At 38.4% G+C, this 18,987-nt stretch overlaps 1 protein-coding gene across 3 annotated transcripts in view; it reads left to right on the top strand.

Annotated features, from left to right (window-relative positions):
• The window catches only part of SLC44A1 (solute carrier family 44 member 1), a 182,224-nt gene that overhangs the window by 137,865 nt on the left and 25,372 nt on the right, over positions 1-18,987 (top strand). Inside the window, exons 15-16 of one of the 3 annotated variants that reach the window (XM_087419363.1) lie at positions 258-338; positions 3,308-5,661. In XM_087419363.1, the coding sequence (XP_087275489.1) occupies positions 258-338; positions 3,308-3,331 (105 nt within the window). In that variant the 3' untranslated portion in view covers positions 3,332-5,661. Of the gene's footprint in view, positions 1-257; positions 1,202-3,307; positions 5,662-18,987 lie in introns of those variants that run through there. The other 2 variants (XM_087419364.1, XM_087419362.1) reach the window with 2 other exon arrangements.

The raw sequence follows: 18,987 nt of genomic DNA, 5'->3' as shown, positions 1-18,987 counted from the left end.
CGAACGTTCTCTCTTTGAGCCTAAGTGAGATTGTCACAATGAATGGATGGCAAAAAGATTTTGTCCCAACAGATTGCAGTCCATCCCCACAGATTTAGCAGCTCCTGTGAGTGATACTAAATATTATTTATTGCTATGGCTTTAAGCCATCCATTTACCAATATTGAGTCAAAAATGTAAATGTTCTTTAGAATTCATCCACCAACCGAAATCTGAAAGGACCTAAGAATGCATGCGATTTGGTCCATATTTTGCAGGAGTTTGTGGAGAACAGTAGGAAAGCAATGAAAGAAGCTGGTAAGGGAGGCGTTGCCGATGCGAGAGAGCTAAAACCAATGGTAGGTGGACGTGAGGAGGTGGCCGCCCTCCCCGAATTTCACTTTCACTTCCTGTCTCTCTCTGTCTTCACTGACTGCACTTCCTCGGGAGAAGCTTTTGTTATCTGTATCACGCAGGACCTGCTGCTCTTTCTGTTTGTGTGTTTACCCATCACTTGGATGGCAGAATTCTTGTCACAACTTAGACCACCCTCTGTAAAAGTAAGCTGAAAGGAGCCGCATCTTCGGTGTTCCTGGCGGGCTTGGGGATATTTTTGTCCCTAAGTTGAAATTGCTGTTTCTACTTTTTTCTTTTTAACTGTCAGTGTTTAGTTTTCCTCGGACTGAGCATTTGTTTGCGTGCTTGAACTGGCAGTTTGATTTTTATCATTTTGGAAGGTGATGATAGCAATTCCTTTCAACTTGCTCAAATTCATATTCCACTTTTTTATAGTATTGGTTTGTTTGTGTTGCTTTTGTTTTATAATGTTTTTGTTTATGTTTGTTCGGTTATATTTTTCTGTTCCCTGGTTGTACTTTCTTTGTTTCTTGAGCTATTTTTCAGTAGCAAACAAGGCTCTTTCCATCAACACCCACATTCCCACTCAGTAAGACGACCTGCCCTTCTCTGACCTCAGCTTAACTGTGAGAAGGATAAATTATCTCTGGTCAGTGATAGATGTATGTATATATAACCACTCTACTATCATTTGAAAAAAGCAACTTAAAGTTAGTCAGTCTAAGAGAATCCCAAGTTGCTTCCCCATAGATATTCTCACTGTTGCATAACGACAGACGTCTTTAGCATATATTGGTCTAATTACTGCTTATTTTACAGATGTATTGTTCTTAAATAGCATGTTTATTTCAAAATACTATATAATTGTCTACATCCTTACACAGTTCATTTTAAATAATGTGCTTTCTAATCAGAAGTGTGAGGTGAGGATTCTCTTTTCTTTCTTATTTATACTTTAATAAATGGTTCTATTTATAGGTTTCTGACATAAGAAATACATAGTATAAAACAAGCCCATGTAAGTATGTAAGAGTAAAGAAAATGGGTTCATTTAAGTTGGGGGGAGGAGGCTATAAGTATATGCAAAATAATTGCTTGTTCAACCTAAATTAAAGCCTCAGCAGAATGTTTAGATATAAACTCTTTCCTCTGTAACCCCTTCCAGTGTCTGATTTGGTGTTCCTCTAACAGTATTGATAATTATAAAGTCAAAACTTCATTGTTTAGATTCCCAAGGCACAGATCACTCTAATCATAAGTAAAAGGATGTAGAATGGCCATGTAGCTCTTAGTTTTAAGTCTGCATCAGCCAGAACTGGATTGAGTGGGGAGGGGCACCTGTCAGCAATCCGTCTAGTCAGGTTCCTGCCTCCCTCCTCCTTTCTGCATCCGTCTTCTTCCACATAGGCTGAGCGGGATGGCTGTGAAGATTCTGCCAACCCTGTGATGGCATGGGAAAATGAGGAAGGCTTCCTTCTGGCCACTGCTTGGTTGTCCTAATTGTTCAGGAAATAAGGTTCCAAGCCTAAAACTTAAGACATATAAAATCTTAAAATGTAAACCATCCTTTCTCCCATTTTCTGGCTTTCCAGTGGTTGAAGTTTCCATTATTAAATCATTCTTCAGTAAAAAGCATTTAAAAAAGGGGAGAAGTATTTGGAAGTTTAGGACTAACTCATCTGACCATGAACTGGCCTGTATTTCTGTATTATTCTTTAGTGAAAGACAGATGAATTGTAGTAGGCCAGAATGCGCATATACCTTCTCTTACCTAAACCCCTAATTCGTAGGTAATAATACTGGGAGAATTGCCCAGGTTATGTGGCATTCTACAAGAAGCCAAACATTTACGAAGATTTTTTTTTTCCCTAATATTACTTTCAGTTTTAAATTAATGTCCCTTAACTCAAACAGTACATTAAAATCTTCATTTTTTGTTTTAATTTTATGTTGTTCATCAGTTCATTGCTTGCAATTAATGGCAAAACCCTCTGCTATGTCTCAAAATACATCTTTTATGTGCATTGTTCTTCTGGTGGTTTGGACATTGTAGCACTTGGTTCCTAAGAGTGATGTTTTAAGTGGTTAAAAAACTCCCCAGGAGAGAAGTGTGAAATGTTGCTGACAGGGTAGTTAAATTTTTTAAGCACATCAGTACCTCTAATTCTTATCTCTCTTTCGTAGTGTGCGTGAGAGTTGACCCCTACCACCACCACCATCTTCAGTGTGTCCCTAAAGAATTATCTGAGAAATTCCCCCCTGATGTTTGAGGATTGGTAGAATTTAGGATTGCTTATTTGTATTTGCTTGGTTTAATTCCCATGTTATTCCCTTAGATGAAAGTTCTGTAAAAGAGCGTCATACGTATTTTGCCGTATCTGTAGAAACAAGAGTTCGCTGTCCATCTTCTTCCTTAATGGGATATTTTAATTTAGGGTTTATTTTCAGCCTATAAAATAATGTTCAGGAAAATGAGGTTTTAAATTTTCCTTTTGACAGGGGATCATTGAAGTAAATATGAGTCCTTCCAGTTTTCCTCTTGGATTTTTTCTTGAGAGAGCCTCACTTGTTAGGGAAACTTTGAGAGTTTGTGAAGTCTTTCTATAAATCTTTGAAAATGATTTTAGAAATATTTACCAAATGTAATATGGAAGTTTAAGAAAGAGACATTCTGGCCATCTGCTTGTGCAGAAAAGAAGGTACAGAGGAAAGGGAGAAAAAAACCTGGCCACTATAGCGACATAGACCAGAGATGTACTCTCTGTGTATCTCAAAGATGATCCAGAAGGAAGTGTGACTTGCAATATGCATAGGAGTTTCAGCCCCTGGAATAGAGGTTCAGGGGAGAAGGATTCTCAGTTCGTTTTGCTTTGTTGCTGTTTGTGACCATCTGTGTATTTGTGACATCATTTATGACCTCCTTTTAATGGTAATTGTCTAAGATTATACTCTGTATGACTTTGTTTTCTAGGCTTCGGGAGCAAGTTCTGCTTGAACCTAGCCGACGGTTATGGAACCCATTGACATTCCAAAACAATATACACACATAACTATGTATTTGTGTGTGTGGGTGTGTGTATATATGTATATGTATGTGTGTATGTATATGTATATGTATATACACACACACACATAATCAGCCAAAATCAGAGAAAAGGAACAGGGATTTAATACCTTTTTTATGCTTATTTTTGTCAAACATATACTCCTTTCATACGGGTGGCTTTTACAAGGCAACTGCCGTCATTTAATGTTTTCAATGGTAATTGTCTTAATGGAAATGTTAAGATTCATATCTGATTAACATTTTTAATAACTTAGAGGAGATTTTAACTTTAGTTATTTAAATTAGGTAAAATTATTGTACTGAATCTTCTGTCTAAAGTTGATTCAGGGGTGATTTCCCTGACGTGTGCGTAAAATCAAGATCTTATTTGACTGATGCATAAGTCCTAGTGGGACAAGACTAGGCATATGCTTTCAGATAAATAAGAAATTCCTCCAATCAGTTTTCCCCAATCAAAGAAGCCATGTCATTTTACTTTTAGAAACATACAAGTGGACCCAATGTGGGAATTTTCATAATAGCTCATGCATTTGTCAGCCAACATTAAAAAGTAACCAACTCCTCAGGTATTTGTAGTTTACCCTAATGCTTCTATAAGAGAGTAGGTCAAAAAGAAAAGGGTAGATAATCTTTCTTATGCAAACTTTTTTCTTCTATTTTGTCTTTTTCATTTTTGACGTCAGTAGCATCCTCCACACATTTGTGTGCCTGATTTGGAAGGAACCTGGGGCACCCAGCAAGTTCAGCCTTTAAATTTCTGTGTATTGATTTGCAGATTAAGTAATGCTGGGAGGAATAAAGAAGGGAGAGAAACATAGAACACAAAGCATTAAAAATTCCAGTGCTTGGGCTTCTGCTTCAGAGGAACTTCAGTGGTTTAGGGCTAAATGGCCATTTTATTCAAATGCTTGCTGTAAAATCTGAAAACAGACGGGCAGGTGCTCCTCTCCTTGGCAATTCATTAAGTATTCAGAATTCTACAATGGGTTTAACTAAAGAATTGGTTAATGTCTTGATCTTCACGTGTTGAACGTTCTTTTTGTTTGGGGATGGGTTTTGGGTTTTTTGGGTTTTTTTATTCCTGAAGCTTACCAGATATGAATGGCTAATATTCCATTGTTCTGCTTATTGTAATGGTGAATGCTTTAAGAAAAAAAAAAAGTGTGATTTGCTAAGAATAATTCATGATCTGTTTATGCGATAACTCCTTTTTGTTACAATTTTTTTAAAAAAAGCTATTTTTGTTAATGTAAAGTAAATATTTCAGAGCAAATTTTTTAAACTTATTGCACTAAATACAGGCTCTGTACAAAAAAAAAAAAAAGCCTCAGCATTTTATCATTCCATGGAAGGAGAATCTTTTGAAAGAAAGCATTGCCTCCTACCAGAATTAGACAGTAAACTAGACTGGTATTATGGAAATGCATACAATTAATGTCACTAGGGCTTAATTAGCACCTGTTTGCTAATGTGCTTCCTTTCAAAGGGTTGGACCTTTAAATTGCTGCAAAAGGTAAATTGTATTTTTTTTTAAGTATCCGTGTTCTTTACTCTAGCTAGGCTAAAATTTGCTAAATGCCTTGGTTTCTTTTCAAAGCTCATGTAATATTTCTGATTTTTCAGAATATTTGCAATAAGGGTCTGGATTTTTTAAAAAACAAAAACAACACACAATTAAGAGCTCATGTCTTGGCAAGATCTGGGAAACTAACATTGTGAGAGTAGCTATTTTGAAACAGTACTTCTCCAGAAGTTAACATCTAATGTCACCAAACAGTATCGTTGTACTCTTCTATCTCATTTGAAATGGAATAAATATAATTATGTCACTAACAATTATCCAAATAGATGAGAGAGCAAATCATGTAAGAAAATTCAGAATACCTTCTGTTTCGTAGCCACACAAATTTTGGACATTAAGAAACATTGGGAACTAAATTTAGGATTGGCAAAAGTCTGGAAGATGGGTATCAAAACAGAAGACATTCCAGGAGCTAGCTATTAAGTGACCTGATGGAAGTCTTGAATTTGGAAATTAGGTTCTACTCACGTGGACATCTCAGCATCATGGACTCTTGCTGCTCCCTGTTCCGTATGCTCACAATCTCAGCTATTTGGAAGCCACCAGGAATGCTTTCTAATTATCATTTGCAACTAGAACTGTAATCAGAAAGAAATTTTGTATTTTTGTATAACTTGATTGTGTGCCATTTTATATAACAGGTCCTGTTTTACAAATAAATTTTGTTTTACTAACATTGTGTTTAGAAATTATGATCTATGTGTAACCATGTCATTTGAGTTCCAAATTAATTGCCAGGCTGTTTTCCCTAAGCATATGTGTGTGCACAAAGGTAGATATATGCAAATATGCATATATATGACACAGGCATGCACAGAGTGAGATTTGATATATAGAATATCACTCTCGTATGAGGTTCATTCCTTGGTTCATTTTATAAAGCCTCACAGAGACTTTTTAGCAATATATAAATGTTTTGAAGTTATGTTTGGATATTCCTGCTGCCTCTTTCATTCATTGCAAGTCATTCTTTAGCTAGCTATGGGCTGCCTTATTGCTGTTTGCTCACGGCCTCCATCTTCTGCCCAAGTGAGAACAATAGATGAAGAACAAAAATTATCTGTGAAATGTGGTTCCCTGGATAATTTGATAAACCATTGACTCTGTGTTGTGGTTTTTGTCTTTTTTTGTGGTAGATCTTCAAAACTGTACTCAGGACTCCTATCTCCAGAATTAAAGTTAGGGTCCTCTATTGTAAGTGGTGATCACTGTGACCAGAGGACCATTATGGTTTCTGGCATCAGATAATTAAGGCTCTGGTGCATGATTTAGACTTTCTAGGCTCTTGCCTCAAAAGTGAGCTCTGCTGTAATATAATATGGAAAGGAAAAGGTTATATTTCAGCATAAATCCAAGAGACCGGTCTTCTACGGGAGGCTCACCGGTGCGTTAGGTAAACATTAGGAATTTGGCTAGGGCATTGAGATTGTCTAATCCTTGCATGGATGAGCAGAGCTCAAAGCAGGTTGTTCCTTTAAACCATTTAATGCAAAGTTTAGTGTTTAAGATTAAAGCTTTTATCCTATCCTATACCATAATTAAGTCCTAAGTTACAGCAATTTAAGTAGCTTAACTGTGTGTTGGTCCCCAAATTTTTTCCATAATGGTTGAGGAGGAGGCACTCACTGAGTCTATTTGAAAATTATGCTGGAAATAAGTTTTTCCTTTGTAGAGATGCTCCCTTGCTCATTTTTTCTTTTTACAGCAAAGGGCATTAAGCTGCCAATTCCCAATACCACTGACCTTGGTATCTGCCAAGGGCACCTTTGTCTTCCCAGGGCAGTTTCAGGATTTCACCCCAGTAAGGGGTAGTGAGGAGATGACTGCGTCCCTTGTCCTGGTCCTCAGCTGCTTTAAACCAGAGTAATGCTTCTCCCACTGTCTTCCTCAACCAGCTACGGGAACTGCCGGCACCAGATATTTGTGAGGCCATGTCAGTGCCCCCGAGGCTTCCACCATTTCCACCCTGCACCACTACTAGCTAATAAAGGCCATTTCAGGAGGTCCCCCCGCCTGCAAAGCAGAATTCTGGGGTCAATTCCAAAACCAGAGCTGCCAATTATGGTGACCTGAACATTTTATTTTATTTTTGGATAGCAATCTTCTGATTTGAATTTTTGGAGTTTTCAGTAGCCTTAACATAGGCTCTGAGAAGTTTCCTTCAGAAAGGTCTTTAAGCTTGTACCTTTGAATAAGTTCTCTACTGCTTTATCTGCCGCTACTTAAAAAAACAAAAATCCTCAGACTCTGGAGGCTTATTAGTGCACCTGCCACAGTTAATTTCTGTACTCTTTCTTATATTCCATCTGATAGATAGGAGTGCGCTGTAATGGCTTGCCTAGAGTTGTTAAGATGTGGCCTGTGAATATATATTGGAAAATTGTGGGTTCATAAGTAAATGCAGATAGCAGAGACTTGTGTATTATATATTCACAGCATAGAATGCCTTTTGCTTTAGATGCATATTCATGTATCTCTGTGTACTAAGGATGGTTGTTAGCTCTTTTGGAAAGTAGGCACTGTTCATATACAGTGGCTACTTTTAGAATTAGCTCATCTTTGCTTAATGGCACATAGCCCAAATTTTGAAAAAGCAAGACCCTTGAGTGTGCCAAGAGAAAATCTAAAGCTAGCAAACTTGAAAAAAAAACCAACTAAGCATGTTGTATACACTTATCAATTTAAAATAGCACACTTTCCCCATTCAAAGTTCACAAATTTGAGCCAAATTCTTATTCTCCAGGTTTTAAGAGGAAAATTTTAATCCGATATTTAAATCTTTGAAGGTATCTTTCTTATAGAAAACTTCAATGCAAAGTTTTTAAACTTGAGAATTTCTGTGGAAAACCTTTCTTTTCTATAGAAATACTATAGTACCCTTTTTTCCTCCCCATCTCCTTGATTTTTATCTGTGAAAAAAGACAAATGATGTTTTAGTTTCAATATTGCATGAACGGTTATCAACTTTTGTAAATTACATGGACAGGATTTAAGTTTGATATTTTCTAAAGGAATTCATTAGTAAATTTGTGGAAAAGACATGAAATTATTGGGAACCCAAATCTTAGGCTATTTTATTCAGTTTTGATAATCAGTTTTATGACTTAAATGATTTCCTGAGGAATAAACATCCAGACCAAGGAGTTCAGAATAATCGAGCTTTCAGACTCCTTATGGTCTAGTCAGGATCAAGCTGGACGTGAAAACATTGTAATTTCCAAATGTTTCAGAAATTTTCACCTTTATTTGCTAAGACCTGAATTTAATATTTGATATTCTAAAGCAGGTTCTTAATCTTTTGAGGGGACCATGGGCCGCCTTTGAGAAGCTTATGAAAGCAATGGACTGTCTTTCTCTCACATGCACATAGCACATCTATGAATATTTAAAATGCTAGTAAAATTTCAGGGCCCTCAGACTGCCAGCCTCCACCCCACCGTCCCCTCAGGGCCTGAGGAACACACGTCAAAGGGTGCTCTACAGTTGGTTTGATAGTGTGTTTGAAATGAGGTAGGGATAGGCCTCCACTGAACATACTTTTAAGATGATATTTACCAACTTCTGGCCTGGAATCATTTTTATAACTTGAAGATTTTAATTTACCAGCTTTGGAAATAGAAACCACACTGGTCTGAGTGAATAACAAGATGGCCAACACTAAATCTTCAAGACAGTAAGATTTCTTTCCCTGGAGGTGTGAGAATATGTGTGTCCTGGTGCAATTTTTGGTAAGGTACCAAATTATTTGTAATGGACAAGAAAATCCAAGAAGAAATGAATAGGGAGTCCTTGTGATTATCCATCTACCAAAACACTTGATTCTTTTTTTTTTTGTAGCTCAGATATGACATTGGCACAGGGTTATCAGTAGATCACTATCTAAAAATATATCAGTCAACATGGCTGAAAACAGTTGAAGATGATGATAAATTAGCAAACTCAGTGTAGTCCACAGTTGACAAAACAGTTGTGGTGGAAAGCTGGAGAAATAGATGCTGGCAGGAAAAATTCAAAAGTTGTTTTTTCTCCCTTCGTAAATCAGGGAGGTATTTCCTGTTTTGAGTGTTTTCAGTGACTCACTAGAGCAGCCTTGGACCACTGCCAGTGGGATTGTTCCTGACTCCCCCAATCCACCCCATCTTCCTTCTTTAGGGAGCACATGGATTTCTTCACATCTGTACCTTATTATTAGGTAAGGGTGCTGGATCTCCATGGAGGGCCCTCAGGGCCCTTGAAAAAGCAGGCAGAAACTCTTAAAGGAGTTTGAAGCTCTTTTAAGATTTGATTCCAGTGGGTCATGATTTATAGTCAAACATCAAACCGTTACCTACATTTTCAAGCTGAAGAAAGCATGGAAATCTCATAACTGGCTGGTGAAGAAAGGGGAAATTCAGCTCCCTACCCCACCCACACCCAGAAGAGCTTTAATGAGCCTTCCACAGTAGTAAATGGAGAGACCACGGGTGGAAATTCCCAAATTGGGTGAAAAAGGGCCAAAGTCTAACGTAAGTATATACGTTTGATATGTCCTTTCATCATAGAAGTGTCTGACTTAAAGGGAATGTTCTGACCTTCACACATCAATCTGATCCACCCATCTCGTCAGCTAGGAGTATAGTTTTAATTAGTTATTTTTTGAGGAATATGTGTTAAACCGTTCCATGTGAGGGAAAGTAAGTATTGAAAGGAAGTCTTGAAGAATAAATGGGCACAGAACTGGAGTGAAGCTATAGCCGGCATGCCACAGACCATTCCACCTGCTACTAGAAAATGCGAGCACTCTTATTATTCACCATGTTGATCATCAGGCCAGGATTTTTTTCATAGATTGTATTAGGTAACTCAGGAATGAGACAATAATAGGACAGATTTGGAGGCTGATAATTTGAGACAGACAATTAAGTAAAATTTCCCCATCCTCTGGGTTTCAGTCCTCTTGTTTTTGTTAGTTTCAATTTCAGAGACATCACATGGGGAAAGTTACCTTTCTTCTATGTAGCTTTAGTGCTACCAGATTATGTTGGATTGTTGAGGTTTTCTGGTTTCTTTCCTCCTATAAAAGGGTACTGCAAGCTCCGTAATGAAAAGAAGTTTCAGTTATACTGTCTCAGAAGCTTCTTGACCACCGAATGCGCTTTAGATAGATCTTGTACCCAATGAAGTAAGTTCAGTGGGTTGTTAGCTGATTTGATTATAGGAGGAAAAAACTTTACAGCTAACAGAAAGGCGGGGTAAAGAGTGTGGCGGGCACCTAACAAAATGACAGTGTTCTGGAAAAACAACCAAAGACAAAAGCATACCTTCTGAAGACCAAAGGTCCAACACCAAGGACTTGCTGGCACAGCCTTTCTGAACTCCTGGAGTTTAGAATAGGCTTCTAGCATAAGGCAGCCCAGTTTTGAAGATCAGTCATTGCAATAGGGACCTTCTATTGATCTCTCAGGCTCTGAGCCTTCACATCCAGTGTCTGGCCTGGCCCAGTGTACGGGGTGATATGAACAGAAATGCCATCAGTGTGTGTTGTTTTCTCACTGCTGTGTAAATCTAGCATGAGAAGTATGTTGTGGTGCCGCATATTTCTCAATCTGATGCCTTTTTTGTCTTTTTTTTTTTTGCCATTTGCATCCTATTTCATAGTGTCAAAATGAATTTTTGTATCCCGTCCTGTCTTTGTCCATTACGAACTGTGGGATCACAGTGAAGCCTTCCATGAATTCCATAGTTTGGGATCTTTTACCTTAGCATTATTTTGAGTTTTTCCTTCTTACGGTGTCACTACACTGTATTCAGGTGGGGAAACAAACATGTAGGTGCTTGAACATGCCCCACAGACATGGTTGCAGCCCTAGTATCTATGACTGTCATTACTGACACAGTGCAGACTTTACAGACAGAGCGTTATGCTCTCAGAGGACTTTAAAAATATATATATTAAGCAATTAATTTTCTCGAGTTATCAAATCTTGCTGGGAAATTAACTTCCAAGAGCTCTGAATTGGATGGCATTCCATCTGGCTTCAGAGTACAATGAGCCTATATGACATGGAGCTTTGAAATGTTTTTCTTGTGCAGAAATATGAACTAGAAAAAAAGTGCTGATCTAATGCTAAGTTTTCTCTGTGTACTGACTCAGTTGCCAGAATTATAATGAAAACTGTATTTTAGTCTAACAATGTATAGAATTTTTTATGTAATAAATAAAATTTTATAGGAAAGAATGTCATTGTCTACTGTGTCCTAACACTTTCCCATTCCCAGGATGGTGATTAATAATGTAGAGGAGGAAAATAACTTTTCCCCCTACTCTTCTGAATTCTTAGGTGAGACCCCTGAAATAGAAGACAGATTAACAAGAGAAAAACACAGAAATTTATTAACATGTATACCTCATGAATACGTGAGAGATACCCAGGGAAAAATGAGTAACTCTCCAACGTGGCTTAGAATTCAAGCTTAAATACGATCTTCATAGGGAAAGGGGAGGGGGGAGGTAGGCCTCTCGGGAAGTAAATGATTCTTAGGAAAGATGAATGGGCCCTTACAAGAATAGATGGAGGTATGATAGTTTGTGAGAAAACGTGTCTGGGTGTGGTGTTGATTTCTAGTCTCCTCTCCTATGATAAGAGTCAATCTTCTCTGGTGAATGAAACTCCCGAGAAGGGGATTGATGATAATTGAGATCCTTTTGGAGGATCTGTCTTTAGGGAGATAAGGAGAGTTCAGAGAAAGCCTCTTCCTGCATTTGTTGCTTTTCAAGTGCCAACAGCTCAAAATGATCAATTTCCAAAGCGGCATTTTTTTGAGGTGGCGTGTCCTGAACCCCTACAGTCATATTTTGCGGTGGCATATTCTTCTACTCTTCGGTAAAAAGTGATCGTGGGCAACATCTTCCTTTCAGATTAGGTCAGTATGCTGCAAGGGTGCCCTAGAATTTCCTAGCTATGCCTTTCTGGCATCTCTCAGCATGTCCTGGGGTTCTTGAAGTATGAAATATAAATGTACTAAAAACTCATTTCTGAAATACAGAGCTCACCCACTGCCCGGCCAGGCTTCCTAGCTGGAGTCTGAGTCGCCCTGTGAATGCTAAGGTTGCAACTGAATTCAATCATCAGGCAGAGTAGAAAAACCTGTTAGATAACATTTACCATGGAAAACACTCGTGCCTCGTATGGTGCCCTGCACATAAATTGAAGCCTGGATCTGTGAAAAGTTAGTGGGTTTGTGAAACTGTGGGATGCCAAAATTTAGGCGGTAGCTGTGCCCCATTAAAGTTTGGAAAAATCAAGTTTCTTTAAAACTCATCGTATTTTAAATGATATTGGGGACTAAGGAAGGGATGAAGACCTTTTGCAATACCAAAAAACCTCTTCTAATTCATTTTGTAATTTTAGATTTTTCTTGAGATGCTGCTGTGCAAACTGCACATTAGCGAATGTGTGTAATGCCCAGATCATAGCACTGGATGTTTATCGATACCATCTTGCCGAAAGGAGTTGTTATAGAACATTTGTGGAGCGTCCTCAGAGACTAGAGATGTTTGAGATACTGAAGAATATTAACCAGTCGGGACTGTTCATTTTTTTTTTTTTTCATGAGGAAGATTTGCCCAGAACTAACATCTGCCAGGCTTCCTCTATTTTATATGTGGGTTGCCACCACAGCATGGCTGACGAGTGGTGTAGGTCTGCTCCCAGGATCCGAACCTTGGCCGCAAAAGCAGAGCACACCAAGCTTAACCTCTACGCCACAGGGCCAGCCCTGTTCATTGTTTTTTTTTTGGGTGGTTCTGGTGCAGATTTACATGATTTCTTGTTATATGGACCACCTAGTGATTAAAGAGCCTGTGAAAAGCCTGACATCTCCTGAAAGTCACCCCCAAACTTTTTCCTTCTGTCTAGCTGTGGAAAGTGTACTCTGTGTTCAGTCTCAAATTTTAGGACATAAAGAAAAATCTAGAGGATTTCTTTTAGGAGGCATACTACTTGTGCACTCTAGGTTAATATGGGAGCTATGATTCAAATGTGAGCTTCTTCAAATAGCTGTATAGCTCAAAGCTTTTACAGGTGTTGAAAGATTCAGAAAGAAGCCAGTGTCCTAGGAGGCTCCTTGGCCTTATCGCTGTGATCATATCCTGTGGAACTAACCCATGAGACCAGGCCTCTTCACATTATTTTTTTAGTTGTGGCAAGTAGCAGTGAAAGTAAGAAATGCTTTGTGCTTATAATTTGATATTGTGCATTTACTGTCCAAATCCTGAGAAAAATAACTTTAAAAGATACACCTAGGTTAAATTTAGATTCTAGAAAAAGCAAAGGTAAGCTATTAGACCATTTCCTGGGCTTATCAGCAATTTCAATAGAAGTCTTAAAGCTCGCTAGGTAGTTATAAGCTCCCTGACCAGGTATGTTGGACTAGAGAGGAGACAGTAAGGAATTGCCTTCAAGGCAAAACAAAAGGGCTTTCAGTCATCCAAAGTCATCCTGTATCCTTACACGGAGACAGGATATTAGGGGTTTGTGATTGGTGTGCTCTCTCCATCTCCCAGAAAGGATTCTCGTAGGCTACAACAAAATAAAAACAATGTTAACACAAAAATTAAAAAAAAAAAAAAAGGCAAGTGAAAATTGAGAAAAGGAGATTAGCTGTTTAAGAAACCCCAGGCTGAGCATAAGACTGAATTCCAAGTTTTCTGTCAGTCCTGCAAAGTGGAAATCAAGAAAGTACCTAGTTTTACATTTCTAATAAAAGGAAGCATTAAATAGAACTTCAACAGGAGGGACTGGGCAGGCATAAAAATGATGTAAGTAATATTTAATGACTTGGAATAATGTCTACAGTATAGCCAATGAAAAGGGATAAAGCCGTATTTATAGCATGATCTCATTTATGTAAAATCAATATTTTTATACATTTTTGAATGACTGAAGGTATAGTAGATGCTCTCTTAACTAATTCTGTAGGCATTGGTAGTTGATCAGTTAATTGAAAAATTTGGTTAAGGAGGAGAATCATTATAAATGAAATGTTTTTTAAAAAACTACAAGTAAATATTCATTGGCCAATCTTTGACACAGGTATAATTCTTTTTTTTTTAAATGACTTTTTGTGTGTGTGTGTGTGAGGAAGATCAGCCCTGAGCTAACATCCATGCTAATCCTCCTCTTTTTGCTGAGGAAGACCGGCACTGAGCTAACATCTATTGCCTATCCTCCTCCTTTTTTTTTTTTCCCCCAAAGCCCCAGTAGATAGTTGTATGTCATAGTTGCACATCCTTCTAGTTGCTGTACATGGGACGCAGCCTCAGCATGGCCAGACAAGCGGTGTGTTGGTGCGCGCCTGGGATCCGAACCCGGGCTGCCAGTAGCAGAGCGCGCGCAATTAACCGCTAAGCCACGGGGCCGGCCCCAGGTATAATTCTTTTTTATGACTTTTTGACTCCTCTGAAGTTGTCTGCTGTCTTTTTTGTATGAAGCACCCCAATAATGTAACCACTCAAAAATATAATCATGTGAAATATTGATTTCTTTCAAATGGATCAGGAATTTAGAGATGCTTATGAAGTCAGCTGCGTATAGACTCCCAGATTTTTATAATTTCTTTCCAATGTTTATAATTCTCACACACACATAATTTGAGAATAGTATTTTTAGGATCTTATCTTTAGAGTCTTTCCAAGGCATTCAACTTAGTTTTCATAGAAATTACTCTCTTCATACTCGTTGTTTTTATCAATATACATAATATTTAAATATACCGTTAGAATAACCACTGTACCTGGCTTAACATGGGAGTAAACACACCTGACTCTTGCTAAGCACAGTCACTGATGCTGAGAACAGGGTACCCTGGGCCCTGAGCGTGGGCCCCTCTCTGGGAACATGCAGCCAGCTGTGGACATCAGCCAGTGTATTCTACAGAGGATCAGAGAATGTCAGTTAATCTGGCAAGATGGTTAAGTGGAAGTCGACTAAGAAAGCCACCCTTTTTACACCAGAATGATAATTATGGTTATCTCTGTGTTATGGGATTATGGATAATGTAATTTTTTTTTCTTGGCTTATCTGTATGTTTAAAATATTCCTGTATAGTGTTTTAATATGCAAAAATACAGTTACATTAAAAGCAAATAGCCAGGTAAGTATAATAAAATGACAGTAACTAAACCAGTGTGATAATAGAACAACAGAATAGAAGAGAAAGTGCACAAAACAAATTCTATTATTTATAAGAATTTAATAAAAGCCAAGGATATACCTCACATGGATAAGAAAGGAAAGAATTCATTTAATAAGTAGTGCTTAGGACAATTGGCTTTCAGTTTGAAAGCAAATCTAAGTCAAATCTAAATGGATTAAGGAATTCTTTTTTTTTTTTTTTCCACTGGGGAAGATTCACCCTGAGCTAACATCTGTTGCCAATCTTCCTCTCTTTGTACGTGACCCGCCACCGCAGCATGGCCACTGAGGAGTGGTGTAGGTCCACACCTGGGAACTGAACCCAGGCTACCAAAGTGGAGTGCGCTGAACTTAACCAGTAGGCCACTGGGGCTGGCCCAGGAATTATTTTTTTTCAATTAGACATGGGGAAGGAGTAGGGAAGACTTCATAAATGTAGAAGGATTAGAAAAAAATAGAAATGGTAACTGATGGGAGTTGGTGAGAGCCACATCTCACATATTGTAGAAAATATGAGTGAGGCCCATTTCAGGTGCATTTACTAAGCATGTCTACAGCAGTGTGCTAAGTGTATCCACTTTCATTCAAGAAGTGTTTCCTGAGACCTCCTTGGTCAGCCAGATTTATATTCTGGGAACTCAGTAGTAAATATCCACTCCCTGATCTTAAGTAGCTCACAGCCTAATGAGGGAGATAGACAGCAGTGAGGATTATGATGAGAAGCACAGGGTGCTTTGGGAGCACGTAGGGAGGTGTTGGGGTCATTAGGAGAAGCTATCTGAGCTGAGTCTTGAAGGATGAGCAGGAATTAGCCAGACGATGAAAGGGAAGGTGGGGAGAGGGGAGGGGAGAAGATTCTACCCAGATAAATAGCATGGACGATAATATAGCAACATGAAGAATGCCAGTCATTCAAGATGTCCAGAGCCAGGAATATGTGTATATGCAGCAAGAGATGCCACTGGAGAGGATACAGGAGTCTCATGAGCGTTCAGACCCAAACTGAGCTGTCAAGAGCCTGTGATGGCATTGGAAGGGAAACTCAAAAGAGGGAGGAGACATGGGAGAGAGGAGGTCGGGGAAAGAGGAAGATTCCAGTGGGAAATCTAACAGGCCTGGTGACTAATTAGATCTGGGAGGAAGATAAAAGAAATCACGGAGGCCTACACTCAGCCTGGTGTATGCCACCTCTTCATTTAAAGACAGGGCCTTACAATGCATGGTCAGGTTCATCAGGCTCGGATTCTCTAATTCACTGAATATTGGAAATATCTACCTTTTGTTCTCAATGCTGTCTGACGCAAAATCTCTGTAATGATAAAAAGGAGCCAGTTGGAGAAGAGTTGGAGAGCCTGAAGCTATTTCTCTGTGCCAGCAAAATTTTTTCCCACTCCCTGATGAATGAAATCCATCTAATTTCTGGTTTTCATCTAAGAGACCCCAACCTGACAATGGCTTGTGTGGCTTAGGTAACTTTGTCTCAATGGCTCTAACTCGGCTCTTCTGCATTGTCTCCTTAACCATCTGTGTGCTTCTATGCTAACAAGAAATACATGCAATGTATTTTTAGAGTATGTAAATTCACATATTTGTGCTCCATTTTTTTCCCAAAAAGTTATATACACAATAATATTATTGAAGTAAAAATAGAAAAGCAAGAACATAAACAAGAAGAAACAAATATGCTAGACTCGAGGACTAATATGGTCACAGTACAATGAGACATTAAATACTTTGAGCTTCTTTTGAGCTTCCTTGTTTTCCTGAAAAGAAAACACCAAGATTTATAGAATTTTGTTCTTTGACAGAAGAAGGTATATGTATTTTTCAAGTTGCTGTGAAAGCAAAAATAATCTGCATGTGGCTCTTCAATTGGAGTTTGGAGGTGCTGAGCTGGTAAAGTCTGAGCATGTAACTTCCTGATTCTTTAACTGGATTTATTACCTCATCCTTATCCACCTCACCCTCTATTAGGACTTATAGGACACATCCTTAAGAAGAAATAAAACAGTAAGGTAGTGTTTGTTTATTCCAAAGACATTTACTGAGTCCTATATTTGCTAAGGATACAGAAATGAGAGACCCAGTCTTTGCCTTCCAAAATCTCAGTCTGTTTAGGAAGGGGTGAGCAGATGATTGTAGTATCATCTTCCAGCTTCTCCACTGGGCGGGCATTAACTCAGGAGTAGCATAGAGACTATCTAAAGGGGGGGACGGGGGAGGCGTGCAGGGAGACAGGGATGTAATAAGGCAAAGAAGCCTTTTGAGAAAGGGAGGTCGTGTTCCAAGCAGAGAGAACAGCATGTATGAAGCAATGACGTGTCTGTGAATCTGTACTGAAGAGTGGTGTGGAGACATGAAATTGGAGAAGTCAGTAGGGATCAGATCTCCAGGGTCTTGTGGGCCATACTAAGGGACTTAATTTTATGCTGAAGAACATGGGGACTCACTGAAGGATTTTGAGCAAGGGAGCCCTTGATGATATTGGCATTTTAGGGGGAAAAATCACTGTGACAGCAATGGGGGCAACTTAACCTGATAAAGGGTGTTTATGAAAACCCACGGCTAACGTCATACTCAATGGTGAAAGACTGAAAGCTTTCTCCCTGAGATCAATAACAAGACAAGCATGCCTACTCTTGCCATTTCTATCCAACATTGTACTGAAGGCTCTAGCCACGGCAATTAGGTCAGAAAAGAAATAAAAAGCACCCAAATTAGAAAGGAAGAAGTAAAATGATCTCTCTTCTCAGATGACATTCTCTTGTATATAGAAAATCATAAAGAATTCACACACACACACAATTAGATTTAATAAAAGAATTAAGCATTGTTGTGGGATACAAGATCAACACACAAAATCAGTTTTATTTCTATGCACTAGCAATGAACAATCTAAAAAGAAATGAAGAAAATTCTATTCATAATAGCATCAATAGAATAAAACACTGAGAAATAAATTTAACCAAGGAGGTGCAAGACATTTACATTGGAAGCTACAAAATACCCATTGAAAAAAATGAAAGAAGACATACATAGGGGCCAGCCCCATGGCATAATGGTTAAGTTCATCATGCTCTGCTTCAGCGGCCTGGGTTCGGTTACGGGCTTGGACCTACACCACTCATCAGCAGACATGCTGTGGTGGCAACCTGCATGCAAAATAAAGGAGGATTGGCATGGATGTTAGCTCAAGGCAAATCTTCCTCAAGCAAAAGGAGGAAGATTGGCAACAGATGTTAGCTCAGGGTGAATCTTCCTCAGCAGAAAAAAAAAGGCATAAGTAAATGGGAAGACATTCATGTTTGTGGATTGGAAGAGTTAATATTGTTAGGATGGTAATACTACCCAAAACGATCTACAGATTCCATGCAATTCCTGTCAAAGTCCCAATGGTCTTTGTATGTATAAGTGAAAATGGTAATTCAAAAATTCATATGGAATTGCAAGGGATGCCATATAGCCAAAAAATCTTGAAAAAGAAGAATAAAGTTGAATTACCACTTCTTGATTTTAAAACTTACTACAAAGTTATGGTAATCAAAATAATGTGGTACTGACATATGGATAGACAATGGAATAGAATTAAAAGTACAGAAATAAAAGTATGTGTCTATTGTCAACTGATTTTCAGCAAGATTGCCAAGACCATTCAATGAAGAAAGAGTAGTCTTTTCAATAAGTAATGCTTGTACAACTTGATATCTACATGCAGAAAAATGAAGTTGGACCCTTACCTCACATCATATACAAAATGGATCAAAGACCCAAATATAAGAGCTGTGGATTTGGATATAAGAGCAATGACCTTGGATTTGGCAATGGTT

Source organism: Ceratotherium simum, chromosome 29 (genome assembly GCF_057802395.1).
Source record: "Ceratotherium simum simum isolate JZ-2026a chromosome 29, ASM5780239v1, whole genome shotgun sequence".
Taxonomy (NCBI): domain Eukaryota; kingdom Metazoa; phylum Chordata; class Mammalia; order Perissodactyla; family Rhinocerotidae; genus Ceratotherium; species Ceratotherium simum.
Note: the sequence above shows the minus strand (reverse complement) of the source record. Positions and strands in the feature narration are given on the sequence as shown.